General features: G+C 56.0%; 2 protein-coding genes across 4 annotated transcripts in view; one reads left to right on the plus strand and one right to left on the minus strand.

Annotated features, from left to right (window-relative positions):
• The first annotated feature begins 2,390 nt into the window (after positions 1-2,390).
• AVPR2 (arginine vasopressin receptor 2) lies at positions 2,391-6,612 on the plus strand. Of its 3 annotated transcripts, none has more exons than XM_056809711.1 (4): positions 2,391-3,110; positions 3,590-3,667; positions 4,647-5,486; positions 5,856-6,612. In XM_056809711.1, exons 2-4 carry the CDS (start codon positions 3,643-3,645, stop codon positions 6,059-6,061), a joined length of 1,071 nt encoding a protein of 356 aa, XP_056665689.1. In that variant the 5' UTR covers positions 2,391-3,110; positions 3,590-3,642; the 3' UTR covers positions 6,062-6,612. The 3 variants fall into 3 exon arrangements, with proteins under 3 accessions (XP_056665689.1, XP_056665688.1, XP_056665687.1); XM_056809710.1 differs by lacking the exon at positions 2,391-3,110 and adding an exon at positions 3,134-3,499; XM_056809709.1 differs by lacking the exon at positions 2,391-3,110 and having other exon boundaries at positions 3,134-3,667.
• Positions 6,613-10,070: 3,458 nt separating this feature from the next.
• Positions 10,071-16,883, minus strand: part of ARHGAP4 (Rho GTPase activating protein 4) — a 21,358-nt gene continuing 14,545 nt past the window's right edge. The window contains exons 12-23 of the mRNA XM_056809708.1: positions 16,244-16,346; positions 15,588-15,648; positions 15,269-15,346; positions 15,040-15,174; positions 14,800-14,905; positions 14,231-14,461; positions 13,915-13,988; positions 13,501-13,747; positions 13,152-13,241; positions 12,550-12,681; positions 12,268-12,412; positions 10,071-10,460 (exon numbers count right to left, since the gene is read on the minus strand). Of these exons, the coding sequence (XP_056665686.1) occupies positions 10,257-10,460; positions 12,268-12,412; positions 12,550-12,681; positions 13,152-13,241; positions 13,501-13,747; positions 13,915-13,988; positions 14,231-14,461; positions 14,800-14,905; positions 15,040-15,174; positions 15,269-15,346; positions 15,588-15,648; positions 16,244-16,346 (1,606 nt within the window). The 3' untranslated portion in view covers positions 10,071-10,256. The remainder of the gene's footprint in view (positions 10,461-12,267; positions 12,413-12,549; positions 12,682-13,151; positions 13,242-13,500; positions 13,748-13,914; positions 13,989-14,230; positions 14,462-14,799; positions 14,906-15,039; positions 15,175-15,268; positions 15,347-15,587; positions 15,649-16,243; positions 16,347-16,883) is intronic.

Raw genomic sequence — 16,883 nt, forward strand, 5'->3', positions numbered from 1 at the left:
GGAGAGAGATGGAGAGAGAGAGAGAGAGAGAGAGAGAGAGAGAGGGAGATGGAGAGAGATGGAGAGAGACAGAGACAGAGAGAGGGAGAGATGGGGAGAGAGACAGAGAGATGGAGAGAGAGAGACAGAGAGATGGAGAGAGATGGAGAGAGAGAGAGAGGGAGAGGGAGAGAGATGGAGAGAGAGACAGAGACAGAGACAGAGAGAGGGAGAGAGAGACAGAGAGAGAGACAGAGATGGGGGAGAGAAAGGGGGAGAGGGGAGAGAGAGACAGAGAGAGAGATGGGGAGAGAGAGAGATGGAGAGAGACAGAGAGAGGGAGAGAGAGACAGAGAGAGAGACAGAGATGGGGAGTGAAAGGGGGAGAGGGGAGAGAGAGACAGAGAGAGAGATGGGGGAGAGAGAGAGAGAGAGACAGAGAGAGAGATGGAGAGAGAGAGAGAGACAGAGACAGACAGACAGAGACAGAGACAGAGAGAGAGAGACAGAGATGGGGGAGAGAAAGGGGGAGAGGGGAGAGAGAGACAGAGAGAGATGGGGGAGAGACAGAGAGAGATGGAGAGAGAGGGAGATGGAGAGAGAGAGAGAGAGAGATGGAGAGAGAGAGAGGGAGAGAGATGGAGAGAGAGAGAGAGAGAGAGAGAGAGAGGGAGATGGAGAGAGATGGAGAGAGACAGAGACAGAGAGAGGGAGAGATGGGGAGAGAGACAGAGAGATGGAGAGAGAGAGACAGAGAGATGGAGAGAGATGGAGAGAGAGAGAGAGGGAGAGGGAGAGAGATGGAGAGAGAGACAGAGACAGAGACAGAGAGAGGGAGAGAGAGACAGAGAGAGAGACAGAGATGGGGGAGAGAAAGGGGGAGAGGGGAGAGAGAGACAGAGAGAGAGATGGGGAGAGAGAGAGATGGAGAGAGACAGAGAGAGGGAGAGAGAGACAGAGAGAGAGACAGAGATGGGGAGTGAAAGGGGGAGAGGGGAGAGAGAGACAGAGAGAGAGATGGGGGAGAGAGAGAGAGAGACAGAGAGAGAGATGGAGAGAGAGAGAGAGACAGAGACAGACAGACAGAGACAGAGAGAGAGAGACAGAGATGGGGGAGAGAAAGGGGGAGAGGGGAGAGAGAGACAGAGAGAGATGGGGGAGAGACAGAGAGAGAGAGAGACAGAGAGAGAGACAGAGAGAGAGACAGAGAGAGAGATGGAGGAGAGAGACAGAGAGATGGAGAGAGAGAGACAGAGAGATGGAGAGAGATGGAGAGAGAGAGAGGGAGAGGGAGAGAGATGGAGAGAGAGACAGAGACAGAGACAGGGAGAGGGAGAGAGAGACAGAGAGAGAGACAGAGATGGGGGAGAGAAAGGGGGAGAGGGGAGAGAGAGACAGAGAGAGAGATGGGGAGAGAGAGAGATGGAGAGAGACAGAGAGAGGGAGAGAGAGACAGAGAGAGAGAGACAGAGATGGGGAGAGAAAGGGGGAGAGGGGAGAGAGAGACAGAGAGAGAGATGGGGGAGAGAGAGAGAGAGATGGAGAGAGAGAGACAGAGAGAGAGATGGAGAGAGAGAGACAGAGAGAGAGATGGAGAGATAGAGAGAGACAGAGACAGACAGACAGAGACAGAGAGAGAGAGACAGAGATGGGGGAGAGAAAGGGGGAGAGGGGAGATGGGGGAGAGAGAGACAGAGAGAGAGACAGAGAGAGAGAGAGACAGAGAGAGAGACAGAGAGAGAGAGAGACAGAGAGAGAGACAGAGAGAGAGAGAGAGAGAGAGAGAGAGAGAGAGAGAGAGAGAGAGAGAGAGAGAGAGAGAGAGAGAGAAAGGATGTCCTTCTTTGCCTTCTACTAATGGGGAAGTTTGAGGCAGCTCAGTGGATCTGGAGTTAGGAAGACCTGAGTTGAAATCTGTCTTCAGACACTTACTAGCTGTTGTATCCCCGGGTAAATGACTTGACCACTGTTCACTATTATCCCCTGGAGGAGGAAATGGTCAACAAGGGCTCCTATATCCTTGCCAAGGAAACCCCAAGGGCACTGGCCCATGTGGTTACCAATAGTTGGTCAGGACTGGGAGGGGGTTCTCCCTCAGCTAAGGCTGGATGACCAGAGAGTCATGGGATGGACATAGAAAGGGACCCTAAAAGCCACTGAAGTCAAGCCCCTATTTTATAGTGGGGGAAACTGAGGCGCAGGGAGTGACGTGACCTGCCAGGATCACAGCTTGAGGACAAGTGTTTTCCCGAGAAGAAGGCTGAGCTCCAAGGGAGGGGACAGGAGGAGTAAGTCACGGAGAGCTAGAATCCCGTGCCAGGTCCCCTCCATCTGTCTCCTAGAATGAAATGAAAATGGGCCCCTCCCAGACTGGGCGAAGGGAGAGGAAGCAGCAGTCTGCTTAAAGGGCCAGTGAGGATGAGGCTGGGCAGAGCCATGGCTACAAATTACTGGCCTCCTCTGGCCTTCCTCTCTTCTTCCTTACCACCCCCTTGGCTGAGCTCCTAACTTTTCACAGGGGGGGACGGGGGGGGGGGGGGATGAAGAGGCAGGAATGACACAGGAAAGCAAATCAGGGCAAAGGAGGGGGCCCGGGTCCATTCTGGGAAGGCTGAAATTCTCCCCCCCCCCCCGCCAGGAGGAAGCTAACTCCCTTAGGGGGAATCAACCCCAGCCCCTGCCAACCACACCTTCTTCCCATCATTAGCTGTGGGGTAGCCACCTCAGCTTGATAGCAGTCCTGGAGCCAGAGAGGAGGAGGAGACCCAGTGTGTGCCTGTGCCTTGAGGTGGGGGCAGGGATGCTCCAGAAAATGGAGGCCAGGTGGGGGACTGACTTCGTGCCCTGCTTCTCTCATTTGCCCTGTCTAGGCCTCAGTTTCCCCACCGGAAACCAAGGAGTTGGGCAGAGATTGGATCCTGGCAGTGGCACCCCTCTCCCCCTGGCCTGGGGAATCTTGGACAGGAAATAGGTGGGGCAGAGCAGGTGTGTGTGTGTGAGAGAGCAGGTCCCAGGCCCCTCCCTCCTTGCTCCCAGGGGGGCCCGTGGAGGGCGGAGCTGGGCCCCAGTCTGGATGGGGTGATGGAAAGCCAGCAGAGAGAGACTTGGCTGAGCAGGAGCTGCTGAAGCAGGTGAGAAACGCAGGTCCCTGGGGCCTCAGTGGCTGCCTTCGGCTCATCTCCCCAGGGAGGGCCTCTCCTTTGGGGGCTGCTCTTTGGAGCCTCTGGATCTGGCCCAGGTCCCGGCCGCCCTTTATCTCGCCCCCCCCCCACACACACACACACACGCTCTCACTGTTGGCTCTGCAATTCCAGCCCTGGGCCAGACCGGGCTGAGATGGGAAGGGGAGGAAAGGGGGGCGGAAGGAAGGGCAGGAAAGGGAAGGGAGGTCTCTGGCCACCACCGACCCAGCAGAGACTGTTCAGGAGGGAACAGAGCCACCCCCATTCCCTCCGTCACCTCCCGAGCCCTTTCTCAGCCCCCCGGAATTTCCAAATATCCGTGCCCACACGGAGCCCTGGTGAGGACAGAGGGATCGGACAGAGGGGGCCTCGGGCATCCCGCCCTTCTCAGCCTGGGCTCCCACTGAACTCGGCTCTCTGCCTTCCAGGCCTCCGGAGTGGAGGAGAGGGGCCAGGCACCGGGGTCCCCTCTGCGTCCAGCATGCTGCAAGCTTCCACGGCATCAGGTAAGGTGCTCACGGGGGCCAGGGCAGCAGGGGGCGGGGAGGGAGTCACAGAGACCAGGCTCACACCACTTCCCCACCCAACACACCCATCCCTGGCTTTCCTTAGTCTCCGAATACCTCTACCTAGATTCCATTCTCCCCGGCTGCCTCCTGGGAGCTGGGACAGAGTGGGAGCCCATGGCTGCCCCACACTGTCTTTGGGGATCCCCCACCCACCCAGTGAACAATGGCAAAACGCTGCCTCTTGCCCGTCTGCCCAGATAGAACAGAATTGAGGAATGTTCAAGAGGCGTGTCTGAAGTGGGTAGGAATAGAGAGAGGCTAATGTGGGTGGACCTGGGTTCCAATCCCGTCTCTGCTACTTCCTAGCCATGTGGCCTTGGGCAATCACTTCCCCTTATGGGCCTCAGTTTCTAGCTATGTAAAATGACATTTGATTGATTTGGATCCTACATGTATGGCCTTGGACAAAATCCTTGACCTCCCTTTCCTACTCTAAAAAGTGAGAAGGCTGGACACAATGGTCTCCGAGCTCCCATCTAGCTCTTTGGTCTGGGGCCCCATGAGCCTACAAATGCTGTTGTTGGATCCAAGTAACTGACTCTTCGTGATCCCATTTGGGGTTTTCCTGGCAGAGGTTAGAAGGCTTTGCCATTTCCTTCTGCAGCTCATTTTACAGAGTAGGAAACTGAGTCTGGCGAGTCAAATCCTTAGCTCTCTACCACCGGCCTTCATGGTTCCCTGCTGACAGCATTCCCTGAAAGTTCCAGCTCAAGTCACTGGTAGCCATTATTGGAAGTGAGAACAGGGGAGGGAAGAAAGAGCTGGCCCTCAAGGCCACCCCACCTCTCTAAATAATTAGTACCCCTGCTCAGCCTTTTTCCAATCAATTCAAGGTGGGCTCTAATTAGAACAAGATCCACACCTCCTCCCATTTATCCAGGGCCCTCATTTCTCCCTGCCTCTCTCCATTTCCCAGCAGCCCCTGGGCCCCTCTCCAATGGCAGTCTCCCTGGCAACACCAGCAGTGGCGAATCAAGGAACCCATGGTTGGCCCAGGCTGAGGTGGCATTGCTGGCAGCCATGTTTGTGTGCGTAACACTGAGCAATATACTGGTGCTGGGGGCCTTGGCCCGCAGGGGCAGGCGAGGCCGGTGGGCCCCTATGCATGTCTTCATCGGTCACCTGTGTCTGGCCGATCTGGCCGTGGCCCTATTCCAGGTGCTCCCACAGCTGGCCTGGGACATCACGGACCGTTTCCAGGGTCCCGACTTTCTATGTCGGGCTGTCAAGTATCTGCAGATGGTGGGCATGTATGCTTCCTCCTACATGATCCTGGCCATGACCCTGGACCGCCATCGAGCCATCTGCCGCCCCATGTTGGCTTTCCGCCATGGTGGAGCCCACTGGAACAGACCCATCTTGGTGGCGTGGGCCCTCTCGTTGATCTTCAGCCTGCCCCAACTCTTCATCTTCAGTCAACAGGAGGTAGAGGATGAGACTGGCACCCTCGACTGCTGGGCTCTTTTTATCGAGCCCTGGGGGCTCCGGGCCTATGTTACTTGGATTGCCCTAATGGTGTTTGTGGCACCAGCTGCAGGCATTGCTGCCTGCCAGGTGCTTATCTTCCGGGAGATCCATGCCAGTCTGTCCCCGAGGGCCAGTGGTGTGGGGCCTGGTGAGGGTGCCCGAGTCTCCGCAGCCATGGCCAAGACAGTGAGAATGACCTTGGTGATAGTGATTGTGTACATACTGTGTTGGGCACCCTTCTTCCTGGTACAGCTGTGGTCAGTGTGGGATCCCCAGGCACCCCGGGAAGGTAAGTTTAGACCACCACAAGTCTTTATGGAGGTGCCCAGAGGGCTGTGCTGATGGGCGCTGTCATTTCTGCCCACCAATACCTTACATGCACACACAGACCCTCCCTTGGCCCCTGTCCTGATCCGCAGCCTTGCCGCCTCCTTGCTCCACTTGGCAGGGAGAGGGAAGAGCCCCCTACTCTGCCAGCCCACACTTCTGTGTCCCCTCCCTGTCCCTTCTCCTCCACCTCCACCCGATTCTGCCCCCAGCCTGTGATACCCGCAGCTCTGCCATTTCTCCACCATTCCCCAGGCACCTTCTATCTCCCCCCACGAGGGTTTCTCTTGCCCCCTGCCCACCTCCCTTCTGGCTTCTGCCTTCTTCCCAGGGCCACCCTTTGTGTTGCTCATGCTTCTGGCCAGTCTCAACAGCTTCACCAACCCTTGGATCTACGCCTCCTTCAGCAGCAGTGTGTCCTCGGAGCTCCGAAGCCTCCTCTGCTGCTCCCGGCCTCCTCCTCTGGCCAGCCTCGGTACCCCCGATGACTCCTGCATAACCGCCAGCTCCTCTCTCACCAAGGACACGTCCTCCTGAGGTCCCAGGAAGACTGTGGGGGCAGTGCCCGACCTTCCTGGACCCCAGAAAGCCCAGAGGTCTAGCTCCATGCCAAAGGCAACATCTCCCACACAGTGCGGCCGGTCGTTCCTAAAGCCCAGGTGTGCTTGTGTCATGCCCCGCTCACAAGAAGCCTCAGTAGTGCCCTGGTGCCTCGAGGGTAACAAGTCTCCTCTGTTTAGCCTTTAAAGGTCCTCCAGGCCTAGCTCAGGCCTGCTTTTCTAGGCAGCTCCTCCATCCCTCCACCCTCCACTCCAAAGGCTTCCACTAGGCTGTTTAACAGTCCAGGCCTGGAATGCTCTGTCTCTGGGAACCCCTGGCTAGCTCCCTCCAAGGCCACCTCCTCCAGGATACTCTCCTGATTTTCCCCACTTAGTCTCCGTGTATTTATTCTGCAGAGATCCCAACTTTACATCTTAGGGGAGACGGGAAGTTCTTTGAGGGCCACGGCTGGTGTCCCTTTTTCCTTGTATCTTTGGTGCCTGGCACATAGTAGGCACTTAATAAATGCTTGCTGATTGATGGATTAATTAATGGGAGTGAGGGGGAAGGACAGGAGGCTCTTGGGATTTCTGGGAGTCAGGAGCCCTGTGCTCTAGTCCAGGATCTATCTTCGACTCACATTGGTCAATCGCTTCTCCTCGCTCAACCCAAGATTCCCCATGTGTATACAGAAGGGCCCGGACCACATGCCAGGACACTCTCAGATTATTTTCCCTCAGACTGGGAACAGGGGCTACAGGGGAGAGGGGCGACCAGGGCAGCTCCTGGGACCTGGCAATGGGGGAAGGAGGCCATCCCTTCCCCCTTTGGCAGTGGAGCCCCAGTGTGTAGGCAGGCCCTCAGCCCCCACCAACATATGTATGGATGCATTACACAGATGGATGGATGGATGGATGGATGGATGGATGGATGGATGGATGGATGGACGGTCTACCCTGAGGCAGTGAGCCCAATAAACCTCCTGTCTGAGAGTTTCCTCTCACTGGGAAAGGCCAGATGGGGGCACAGAGGTGACCATGGACATGCCCAGAAGCCAGGACGGTGGGGGGAGAGGTGTCAATAGAGATGGGAGGACAAACCTACCCACAAGGCCATGGGCTCGATGAGACAACCCTGAGCCCAGAGCACAACACACACACAAACACGGATACACAGACACAAAAACACACACAGACACAAAAGCACACACATGCAAACACCGGTACACACCAAGAAACATACAGACATGCAGTCGCACAAACACGCAGACACACAAACACATACAAACACAGATACACACAAACTCAAACACACAAAGAAACATACAGACACATGCATAGACACACATACATACAAACACAGACATACACAGATACAGGGACACCTGAACACACCGACACACACATAGACACACATACAAACACAGATACACAGACACACAGATACAGACACATATGCACAGACACACAGACACAGATACACACAAACATACATAGACATACAAACACAGACACAGGTGCACACAAATACACATGCATATACAGATGTGCAGACACAGACAAAGAAACACACAAACACACACATAGACGCACAGACAGACGGGCACCCATCCCTCCCTCTGCCCAGAGGGAGGAGGAGACTTTCACAGGACCTCTCCACCCCACTGGAGTCTCCCCCTTCACTGATGGATCTCATGAGGGAGCCAGGCAGGCCCCCCTCCCCCCGCTTCCACTGCCCCCACCTATTGTTCTCGCCCTGTTTATTATAGTTCCAGTCTCTGCTGGGATAGTTTTTCCATGACTTGGTTCTGTTCCTGACGTCAGGGCCGGCCACTCCGCCCAGCTCCTCCCCGGCCAGTTTACCTGCTGGCCCAAGAGGTTCCTGACCCCTTCCTCCCTTGGCGGCCCAGTGTAGCCCTACCTCCACCACCCCCTCCAAAGAAGCCCTAGTGAGGGATGTGAGGAAGAATGGCCGTGAGAGAATCGGAGGGAGTGGAATCAGCGGGGTTTGTTGATGGCATTTTGACCCCATCCTGGCCACCTTTGCCCCTTGACTCATCCTCCACCTTAGGGTCCCTCCCCCACACTTCTGGATCCATTCCCAGAAGCCCCTCCCCAGAGGCCCTGCCCCCTGCCCGGACCGGCCATTCCCAGATAGAACTGTCTCAAGATGTGGGGAGGCCCCTCTGGCTGCCCAAGTAAGCCTGGGACAGTGAGAATTGGACCAGGCAAAGAGTGTAGAGTCCTGGGCTGGGAAGGAACGCCCAAGCCTGGGGTGTGGGGCAGCAGGGAGGCCTGCTTGGACCAGAGGGGCAAGCAAGGCATGCTAAGGCTGGGGCCACATTTCTGAGAGCTCCCAACGCCATTTTGGCTTCATCCTGCAGGCAGTGAAAAGGCTTTTTGGCTCATGGGAGCGACTTAATCAGGTCATCAGGAAGCTCGAACAGGCTAGCTGGGAGAGGAGACAGTGGAGGCAGCCAGGACAGCTAATTCAATATCGGGCTGCATTAAGGAGGCAGGCGGAGTGTTCGGACGGAGGAGGAGGAGGCCTTTAGTCCTGCCCCACTCCACGCCCTGGTGAGGCCATACCTAGAGGACTACAGGCACTTCTGGACCCCAAAGCTTAAGGAGGCCATGCATGGAGCAACTAGCCAGGAGGAGGGCGACTGGAAGGGGGAAGGGCCTGTGACCCAGGGGGATTCCTTGAAGAAATTGGGCATGTTTATCTTGGAGAATGGCATGAGGGGTCCTCAGATGACTGCACAGCTCTTGGGGAAGCTGGATTAGACTCGTTCTACCCGGCCCCAAGAGCATCCATTGGGACGTGGCAGTTTTCTGTATTCTTTGGGCCCTCTGGGTGACTCCCTGGTAGGATACTGTAGAAGGGCATTCTGGGTCTGCTCTGGGTGGAACCAGCTCAAGAGTCTGGGATGTTGAGGCAGGGAACCAAAAAAGAAGCAACCACTGACCCTAGCCAGCCAAGAAGAGGGAGGGATGCGAGGAAGGGCAGACAGGAGAAATGCAGGATGCCCAATCAACAGGATTTGGTACCTGGGCCAGTTGAGCCAGTCAGTGGCCTTTTGGCCTGATCCCAACACAGTCTTTGCCCTTTGACTAAGCCCCTGTGTTAGGATGCCCACCCCTCTGTGTCCTCTCCCAGAATCACTCTCCAAGGCGGAGCTCAAAGCTGTAGGCCTTAGCTTAGGGTGAGACTGAACATACGGAGTGATGCCAGCAGTTACTATCTCCTTCCTACTCCTGGTCTCCCCGGCTGCCCTCCTGGGCACCATCTCATACCTAGAAGCCTCCCCATATCTCCCTTCTATTCCCTATTTAGCAATGCTGAAGATGGCAGGGGAGGCAGAGGCGGAGCCCTTTCTTCTGGACATCAGGAAACCCCTGCCCATTCCCAGCATCCTCCAAGAACATCTGGGGAAATCTCCCTCCCCTTCCCACTTGGGTACCTGCTCCCTGTGCCCCTGGGAAAGTCACCTAATCATAGCCCACCTCAGTTTCCTTATGCGGAAAGTGGGGATCATGATAGCATCTCCTTCCCAGGGTTGCTGTGCTTCTCTAATGTATACCACTTTGCTACAGTAGTAGTATTCCTGGTACAACTCCCAGTTAAGCCAGAGCTTCTGGGTGGTATGCTGGGCTTCAAATCCAACCTCACTGGCTATCTGGTCCTGGTCAAGGTACTTATTTGCCTCAGTTTCCTCAACTGTAAAATGGGAATAATAACAGCCCCTACTTTGTAAAGTGCTTAGCCCAGTGCCTGGCACACAGTAGGCACTTAATGCTTATCCTGTCCCCCTTTCTGGGCTAACGAAGCAGGCTCCTTTTCTTTGGAAGATGGCTGGGGGGCCCCTTGGTCTGCCGGCAATGTCTTCTGGGAGCAGGGCTGAGGGGCTGAATGCCCAGGGTGGTTTGGGGCCCAAGTGAAAGAATGTGCATCAGGCACTCTGCCACCCCCAAATCCCTAGCGACAATGATAAGAATAATGGAAGTCTTGCTGGGCCCTCCCGGGGACTTGGGAGCCAAGCATTTGCCCCGCCGGACCTTCAATTTTATTCCGGTTTCTCAAGAGGAAAAATTGGGAAAGGGGACATAGACAGAAAAGTTTGAATTAAGGTAAATGAAGACAGGCGAGGTCCCATACACCTGTGAAGAAATAGCAGGGGCAGGAGAGGAGCTCAGAATTGGTCATGACCCCCAGCGCCTCTAGAGAAAACCTTGTTCTTCCCAGTTCGGGAGGGTCCCAGGGGCCACCAGCTGTGGGCGGCAGAGCAGGAGGCCTCAGGGGAGCTCAAAAGTATCTCTGAGGTCTTCGGCAGGTGCCTGGTATGGGCCTTCCCCAAGAGCTCCTTAAAGACAGATTCCATCTTCTGGGCCACGCTCTGGGGGGGAGGGGGGAGGTCAGTCACTGGGAGCTTGTGGGAGACAGAGCCCCTCTCTTACCCTCACCCATCTTGCCCTCCGGTGTCTGAGAAAGAGCACCCAGCACCCTCTCCTCTTGTGCCTCTGACCCAGTCATCAGAGTGGTGGGCTCCGTTTTCCTTTCTCCATCTCCTTTCCTGTCTAGCTGGGAATGCTTCTCAGGTCTCCCCCACAACTCTGCTGTTCTATTGGCCATCTGGCTGCCAGGCTTTTACCAGGAGTTGTCTAGGCTCACTCCCCGCTGCCACCGCGGCGGCCGCCACCCCTCTCCCACCTCCAGACTTTGGCCTTTCCTCTGTCTGGCCTCTCGTTTGCCCCTCTGAGGGCGCTGGTGACAATGACAGGGCCTCCTCTTCAACTCTCCCTCCTTGGCAACTCCTTTGGAGCTCCCTTCCTCCCCTGCCCCCCAGATATTTCCCTTTTCCCCTGGGGCAATCTCCTCGTCTCCCAAGGCTCAGACAGGAGGTCCCAGGCCACCCAGATCTGCATTTGGGCCTTGAGCAGGTTCAAGTTTTGGGCTGTCTGCTGGACAGCTAGCTCCCTCGAGCTCCTCCAAGCTTGCCAAGTCCCCGAGTAAAGCCACTCATGCTTTTCTCCACCCCTCACCCCAAACCTCTCTTTCTTCTAATTCCCTGATTCCATTAATGGCAAGACCGCCATTTTCCCATTAGCCCGGGCTCATACGCTGAGTCATCGTTGGCTCTTCTCCCTGCCCCCACCCCAATCATACCCTGTTGTCAATATCTCTCGTATCCATCTCCATTCTTTCGGCCACCACCCTAGATCAGGGCCTCATCATCTCTCCATTGGACTGGAGCCATAGACTCCTAATGGGTCTCTCTCTCTGTCCCATCAAGTCTCTCTCCACTCTAATCTATCCTCCATACAGCTGCCAAAGTAATTTTCCCACAAGCCAGGTCTGGCCCAATGTCACCTCTTGAAACCCCAGTGACTCTCGAATGCCAACAGAGTGAGATCATGCCTCCATTGGCCGCCAGTGGAGACCCTTCACAACCTCAGCCCTCTCTCCCCTACCTCGAACTCCAGCCAAGCCCATCTCCTTGCATCTCGGGCTGTGGCTGGCTCTCGCCTGACCTAGAATGTCCATCTCCTTTCCCCCTGTCCAATTTCCTGCCCATTCTCCAAGGCCCAATCCAAGTGGCAATTCCCCCAAAAGAGCCTTTCCTGAGCATCCCAAAAGGCTGCTTCCCTTCTAAGCCCAGCAGTTATCTATCCCCTAAGTAGTCTTGCCACTTAACTTTGCTCAAGGGAAAGGCCAATGGCCCCAGACAGACTGAGAGCTCCCCAGGGACAGGGCTCTGGAGGATTGTTGCCCCTCTGACTTCCTCCCTCCTCCCCAGAACTCCCCAGCACAGGTAATCAGTGAAGACTTACTTGGTCTGCTGAACTGAAAAGGAGAAATCGGGGAGCAAGGGGGCCAAGAGAGGAGAGGAAGAAAGGAAGGGATCAGAAGGGAGAGCAGAGAGAAATGAGAAGAGCTGAGGGGGGCAGCTGGGTGGCTCAGTGGATTGAGAGCCAAGCCTAGAGACAGGAGGTCCTCAGACACTTCCCAGCTGGGTGACCCTGGGCAAGTCACTTCACCCCCATTGCCTAACCCTTATTGCTCTTCTTCTGCCTGGCAACCGATACACAGTACTGATTCTAAAATGGAAGGTCAGGGTTAAAAAAAGAGCTGAGATGAAAGGGGGCCGCAGTTCCGGTCCCAGAGAACACCACCCTTTCACACTCCGAGCCAGGCTCACTCACCTTATCGACCTCCAATTTCTTATCAGCATCCCATCTCTTATCAGCATCCCATTTGTCCCATTTCTTATCAGTGGTGACGATGGCTGGGCAGTGCCAGTTGTACCCAGAGGGACCTGGCATATCCATTGCATTCCAGCGTTCTGATCTGGATTATTGAGTGGAGGTGGGCAGAAGGGCACACAGTCACCCAGGGGCCACCCAACATGGTACCAAAGAGAGTGGGCTTGCCTTTCTCCCTCGGGGAGCCTCCCCTTTCAAGGAGTTTCTGCCCTTTGGACTGACCTGTCAGAAGGTGAAAAAGCTCGGCTGCTTGACATAGGGTGGTGGGTAGGTTCAAAAAAAGGCGAAGTCAGTTTGCCACCTCTCGATTTGGAGGAAGCCTTGCTATAGGCACCTGCTGAATTTGTGCGCACTCTGGAATGGAACAGGGGCAGCAGGTGAGAGAGAGCCGGTCGACGTCCCCTGATCCCTCCCTGCCTGCCCAGGCTGGAAGCCTTTCCTGATGGAGCCCCCCCTCCACCCTGCTGTCCCCCAAATCTCACCAAGATCCCCCTCAGACCCCACCAGAGCTGATTATCCCGTTTTGTCAGTTTCCCACAGAATTTGAGGACCCTGGAATGTCAAGGGCTCAAGCTTCCTTGGAACCCAGAGGACAGAAGCTGCTGATTTCAGATACAGACGGGGAAACGGAGGCCTAGTGAGGGGGCAGGGCTCTCCTCAAGTTGAGAAACAAACTGAGGTAACAACCTAAGCCTTCGACTGCCCAATCTGGGGTTTCCCATCACACCAGAGCCCCGGCTGCTCCTGGTGAGGATAATCCTGAGTGGGTTATGAGGTACTGCTGCCACACTGCCCAGTGAGCCCGAGGCACTCCCTCCACTCACCGGCACACAGGCTCCACTACAGGATCCTCGCTTTTGGGGACCAGTTCGCCTTCTCCCTGTCCTTCCTGTAAAACTGCTTGACTCTCTGCCCTAAGGACACAACGGGGATGGTTGGAGTCAGTCTGCAGAAAAAGCCAGGTCCCGCGGGGGCATGGATAGCAGAACAGGGATGTGGAGGTGGGGGAGAGACCCAAGGGGGGCTTAAGGGGCTGCATCCAAGCAATGGAGCCATCTCCTTAAAGACAGACTGTGGGACGGGAACAGGCGGAGAGTCTTAGGGAGGGGACTGAAGGCCCTGAGCCAGTAAGGCCAGTGCTGCCCCCAGCTGCCGAGGGCTGCTCTCACTCACTTGTCAGGCACCTTGATATATTTGTGGGGGATGAGCCCCAGGGTGCCTGCCCGCTCTCCACGCCACCATTCTCCGGAGGCCCGGGTGTGCAAACACAGTAAATCTCCACGCTGGAAAGTAAGTTCCTGGGGCGTGCGGCCTACATAGTCGAAACACGCCACAGCCTCCAGAGACTCCCCACACTCAAGGACCGGGGCTGAACAGTACGAGGCATCCTTGGAACTCTCTGGGATTGGGATGGAAGTCTCTGTGGGGAAGAGGGTGGGGAAAGACATCAGGCATTGGTCAAGGGAGTGGGGGGACTGTCGGGGGTTCGAGGACATTCAGGGGAAGACTCAGGATCCTGGCTGAGAAGATGGAGGCCCTCTAGGGGCCATGTCATGGTACTTGGCAGGGAAGGGGGACAGGCTTCACCCTCTTTAGTGGCTGATGTCTCCGCAGGCAGGTCCTGCTCATTCTCTTCTGCTGTGGCATCCAGCTGAGTATCCCTGAGGCCAAGGTCAGAAAGTCAGACCCAAGGTAGTGAGGGGCACATCCCTGCCTCCCCTAGCTCGGCTGCTTGTGGCTGAGCTGTATAGGCCCAGCAATAGACACAGCTGTGTCTCTACATGGGGGTACAAGTGTACTGGCAGTCAGAGAGTCCTTTGGGGACCTTCTATTCCAGGCCTCCCCCAGGTTTCTGACAAAGTGGGCGGGGAGGCTGTGGTACGTGGGCATGTCTCCAACTTACCCAAAATCATCATGTGGCGGGGCCATGCACTTCTCATAGAGGGGCCCTGGGAGTGCAGTCGAGGTTGGGAAGATGAGCTCGGGTTCTAAGATGAGGGTCTGAACCAGCTGGTTTACCCGGCTCTGCACCGCCACTGGGTCCTGCTCAGGTGGCACAACCACCAGGGTGGGCCCAAAGCACACAGCCAGGTTGTAAGGATCCATCATGTTCTCATCACTGTACTGGGCCAGGCTGAGCATCACAAATTCAAACCGGCAACAAGGTGGAATACAACAGAACGTGGACAGGTGCTCGACCCCAGGGGGAGCCCAAGAAGATTATATACCACCACCAGCAGCAGCAGCAACCCTGTGGATTCCCCTCTGGCCACATTCTGCCCTCCTGAAACTGGGGGCCACGTATCCGGCTGCCACCTGTCTAAGAAACTTGGGGCAAATCTAAAAGGGTCCAACGAGATAACCCCAAGGTCCCTCCCAGCTTGGACACTTGCTAACCCTCTGGACGGTGCCTCAGGTAGGGAAGGGGAAGAAGACATCTCCTGAGGGATGGGGGGCTGAGGGGCTACTCACTGATTGAGGAAGGTAAAGAGATAACGGAGGACCACCAGCACTGGCCCTGGCAGGCGGCCCACGATGCCCTTCACAAATTCTCTCCGTTCTCCAGGGCTCTCCAGATCTGCAGACCCCAATACCCCATATCCCAGGGGCCTCATTACTCTGACTGCTCCTTCTCCCAGCCCCCTTGTTTTGCTTTGGCTCCCCAGCCACTCTTTAAGCCCAGCTTAGCCCCTGCCCCAACACCTCACTTACCCACAGCAGCCAGCATCTCCCCAAACATCTCTAGTGGGAAAAGTGGTGTCTCCAGGCCCCGGAAATAGAGTTTTAGTACACCAGCCACAGAGTCCAAGTCGTGAGCAGAGTAGCCATCCACCAAAGGATCCTCGCCTGGCAGGGGGGGAGGGGGGGCAAATTCAGGGATGACCCAAGGCTGCACAGCCCAGGCAGGAGGAGCTCCCCGTTTCCTTCCCTCCTGACCCACCTCTCTCAAAGGCATTCCGGATTTCCGTGACCCTCAGTTGTGCTCCGGGCACTCGAAAAATGCCCTCATGCTGGAGACCTGGGGACAAGGGAAGGACCGTGCTAGGTGTGAGGAATTCCTCCTCCTGGCCCAAAACAGGGGGAAGGAAGGGATCCGGATCCCCCAGGGGACCTTGGCCCAAACCCCAGGTCCTATAGTGCTAGCCACCCAGAGCCGTGGTGCCCCGCTCCCAGCAGCCTGAGACAGTCTGAGTGGAGCACTAGGGGATGCCCAGAGAGATGAAAGGACCGGCCCGGAACAGGAACACACGGCTCCTTACCATGTAGGTTGATGAAACGGACACAGCTTTCTACAACTAAAGGAACAGCTTGGCCAGAGCTCTGGAGGCGGGAAGAAGAGAGGGGAATCAAGGGGGAATGATGGGAGATGGCCATACTGACGGACCCTCCCCCTCCCTGAGGCTGCAGAGAATGGTTCGGCTTCCCCCACCGCCCACCTCAAAGCAGCCAACAAGCCCTCTCCATCCTCGGACTCCCATGGGAGTGGGCCCATGGCATTCCCCAGGCTAAGGGGAGGACAGAGGACAATCCCCGCGACCCAGAGAAGGAGATATGTGTTTGGACCTCCCGAGATACATATCTAGCCCTTCGTGTTGGGCCCTCTGCTGCCAGAACGCCCCCATTAGCTTGAGAACAGGGCCTTTCCGTGTAACCCCAGAGCTTAGCATTGGCCCTGGCCCACCACAGGCACTTAAGGAGAGCTTGTTTGTTCCTCGCTGGGCCTTCAAAGCCCTCCCACTTTCTTTGCAGTGATCTCTGGGCACAGATGTGTCTCTACCAAAGGCACTGGGAGGGCTGGGCCTGCCCTCCCCAAAGGCCCCTTTGCCCTGGGCCCGAGTCCCAGGCAGCAGAGAAAAGGGGGGCCTCTGCCCCCTCTCTGGAGCCGCCCTGGCAGGGGTAGGGCAGCTAGTAGTACCTGGATAAACTTTTCCATATCTCCTGAAAAAAGTTTGTGGTTGTACTGGGAGCTAGGCCGAAGACGCCGATTCCTTTGGGATCTAGTCATAGCCGAGCAGGATCTGAAATCAATGCAGAGGAGGGACAGCTGAAAGCACAGCCCAGAAGGTCAAAGGGACGGGCGTTCTGGGGGCACAGAGGCTGAGGGACCTCCCCCCAAAGCTTATACCCCCTTCTCCTCCTACCCTCGGAGCCAAAAGGCCTTTGTGGGGGAAGTTGGGGACAATGGCCAGAGAAGGCAGCTGAAGGGCTCTCGAGGGCCCCCCCCATAGGTTTGAGGCTCTCCTTCATCTCAGCCCAAAGCACCTAATACAAAATCTAGTTCAACTCCCTTTTATAGATGGGTATACTGAGAAGGAAGGCCCAAGCAAACTAAGGGGCCCAAAGCCCCACAGAGACAAAGGGGAGACTAGAACCCTAGTAAATAAATAGGAAGATGATAAGGCCTCCCTTTCAGAGGACAGAGAACCAGATTTGAGTCAGAGGACTGAATTCAAATCCTGTTTTTGCCACTTAGGGATCTTGGGCCTCAGTTTCTTCATCTAGAAAATGAAGATTTTGAACTAGATGATCTTTGAGACCCCTAACAGCTTTCAATC

The sequence above is a fragment of the Monodelphis domestica genome, chromosome X (genome assembly GCF_027887165.1).
Source record: "Monodelphis domestica isolate mMonDom1 chromosome X, mMonDom1.pri, whole genome shotgun sequence".
Taxonomy (NCBI): domain Eukaryota; kingdom Metazoa; phylum Chordata; class Mammalia; order Didelphimorphia; family Didelphidae; genus Monodelphis; species Monodelphis domestica.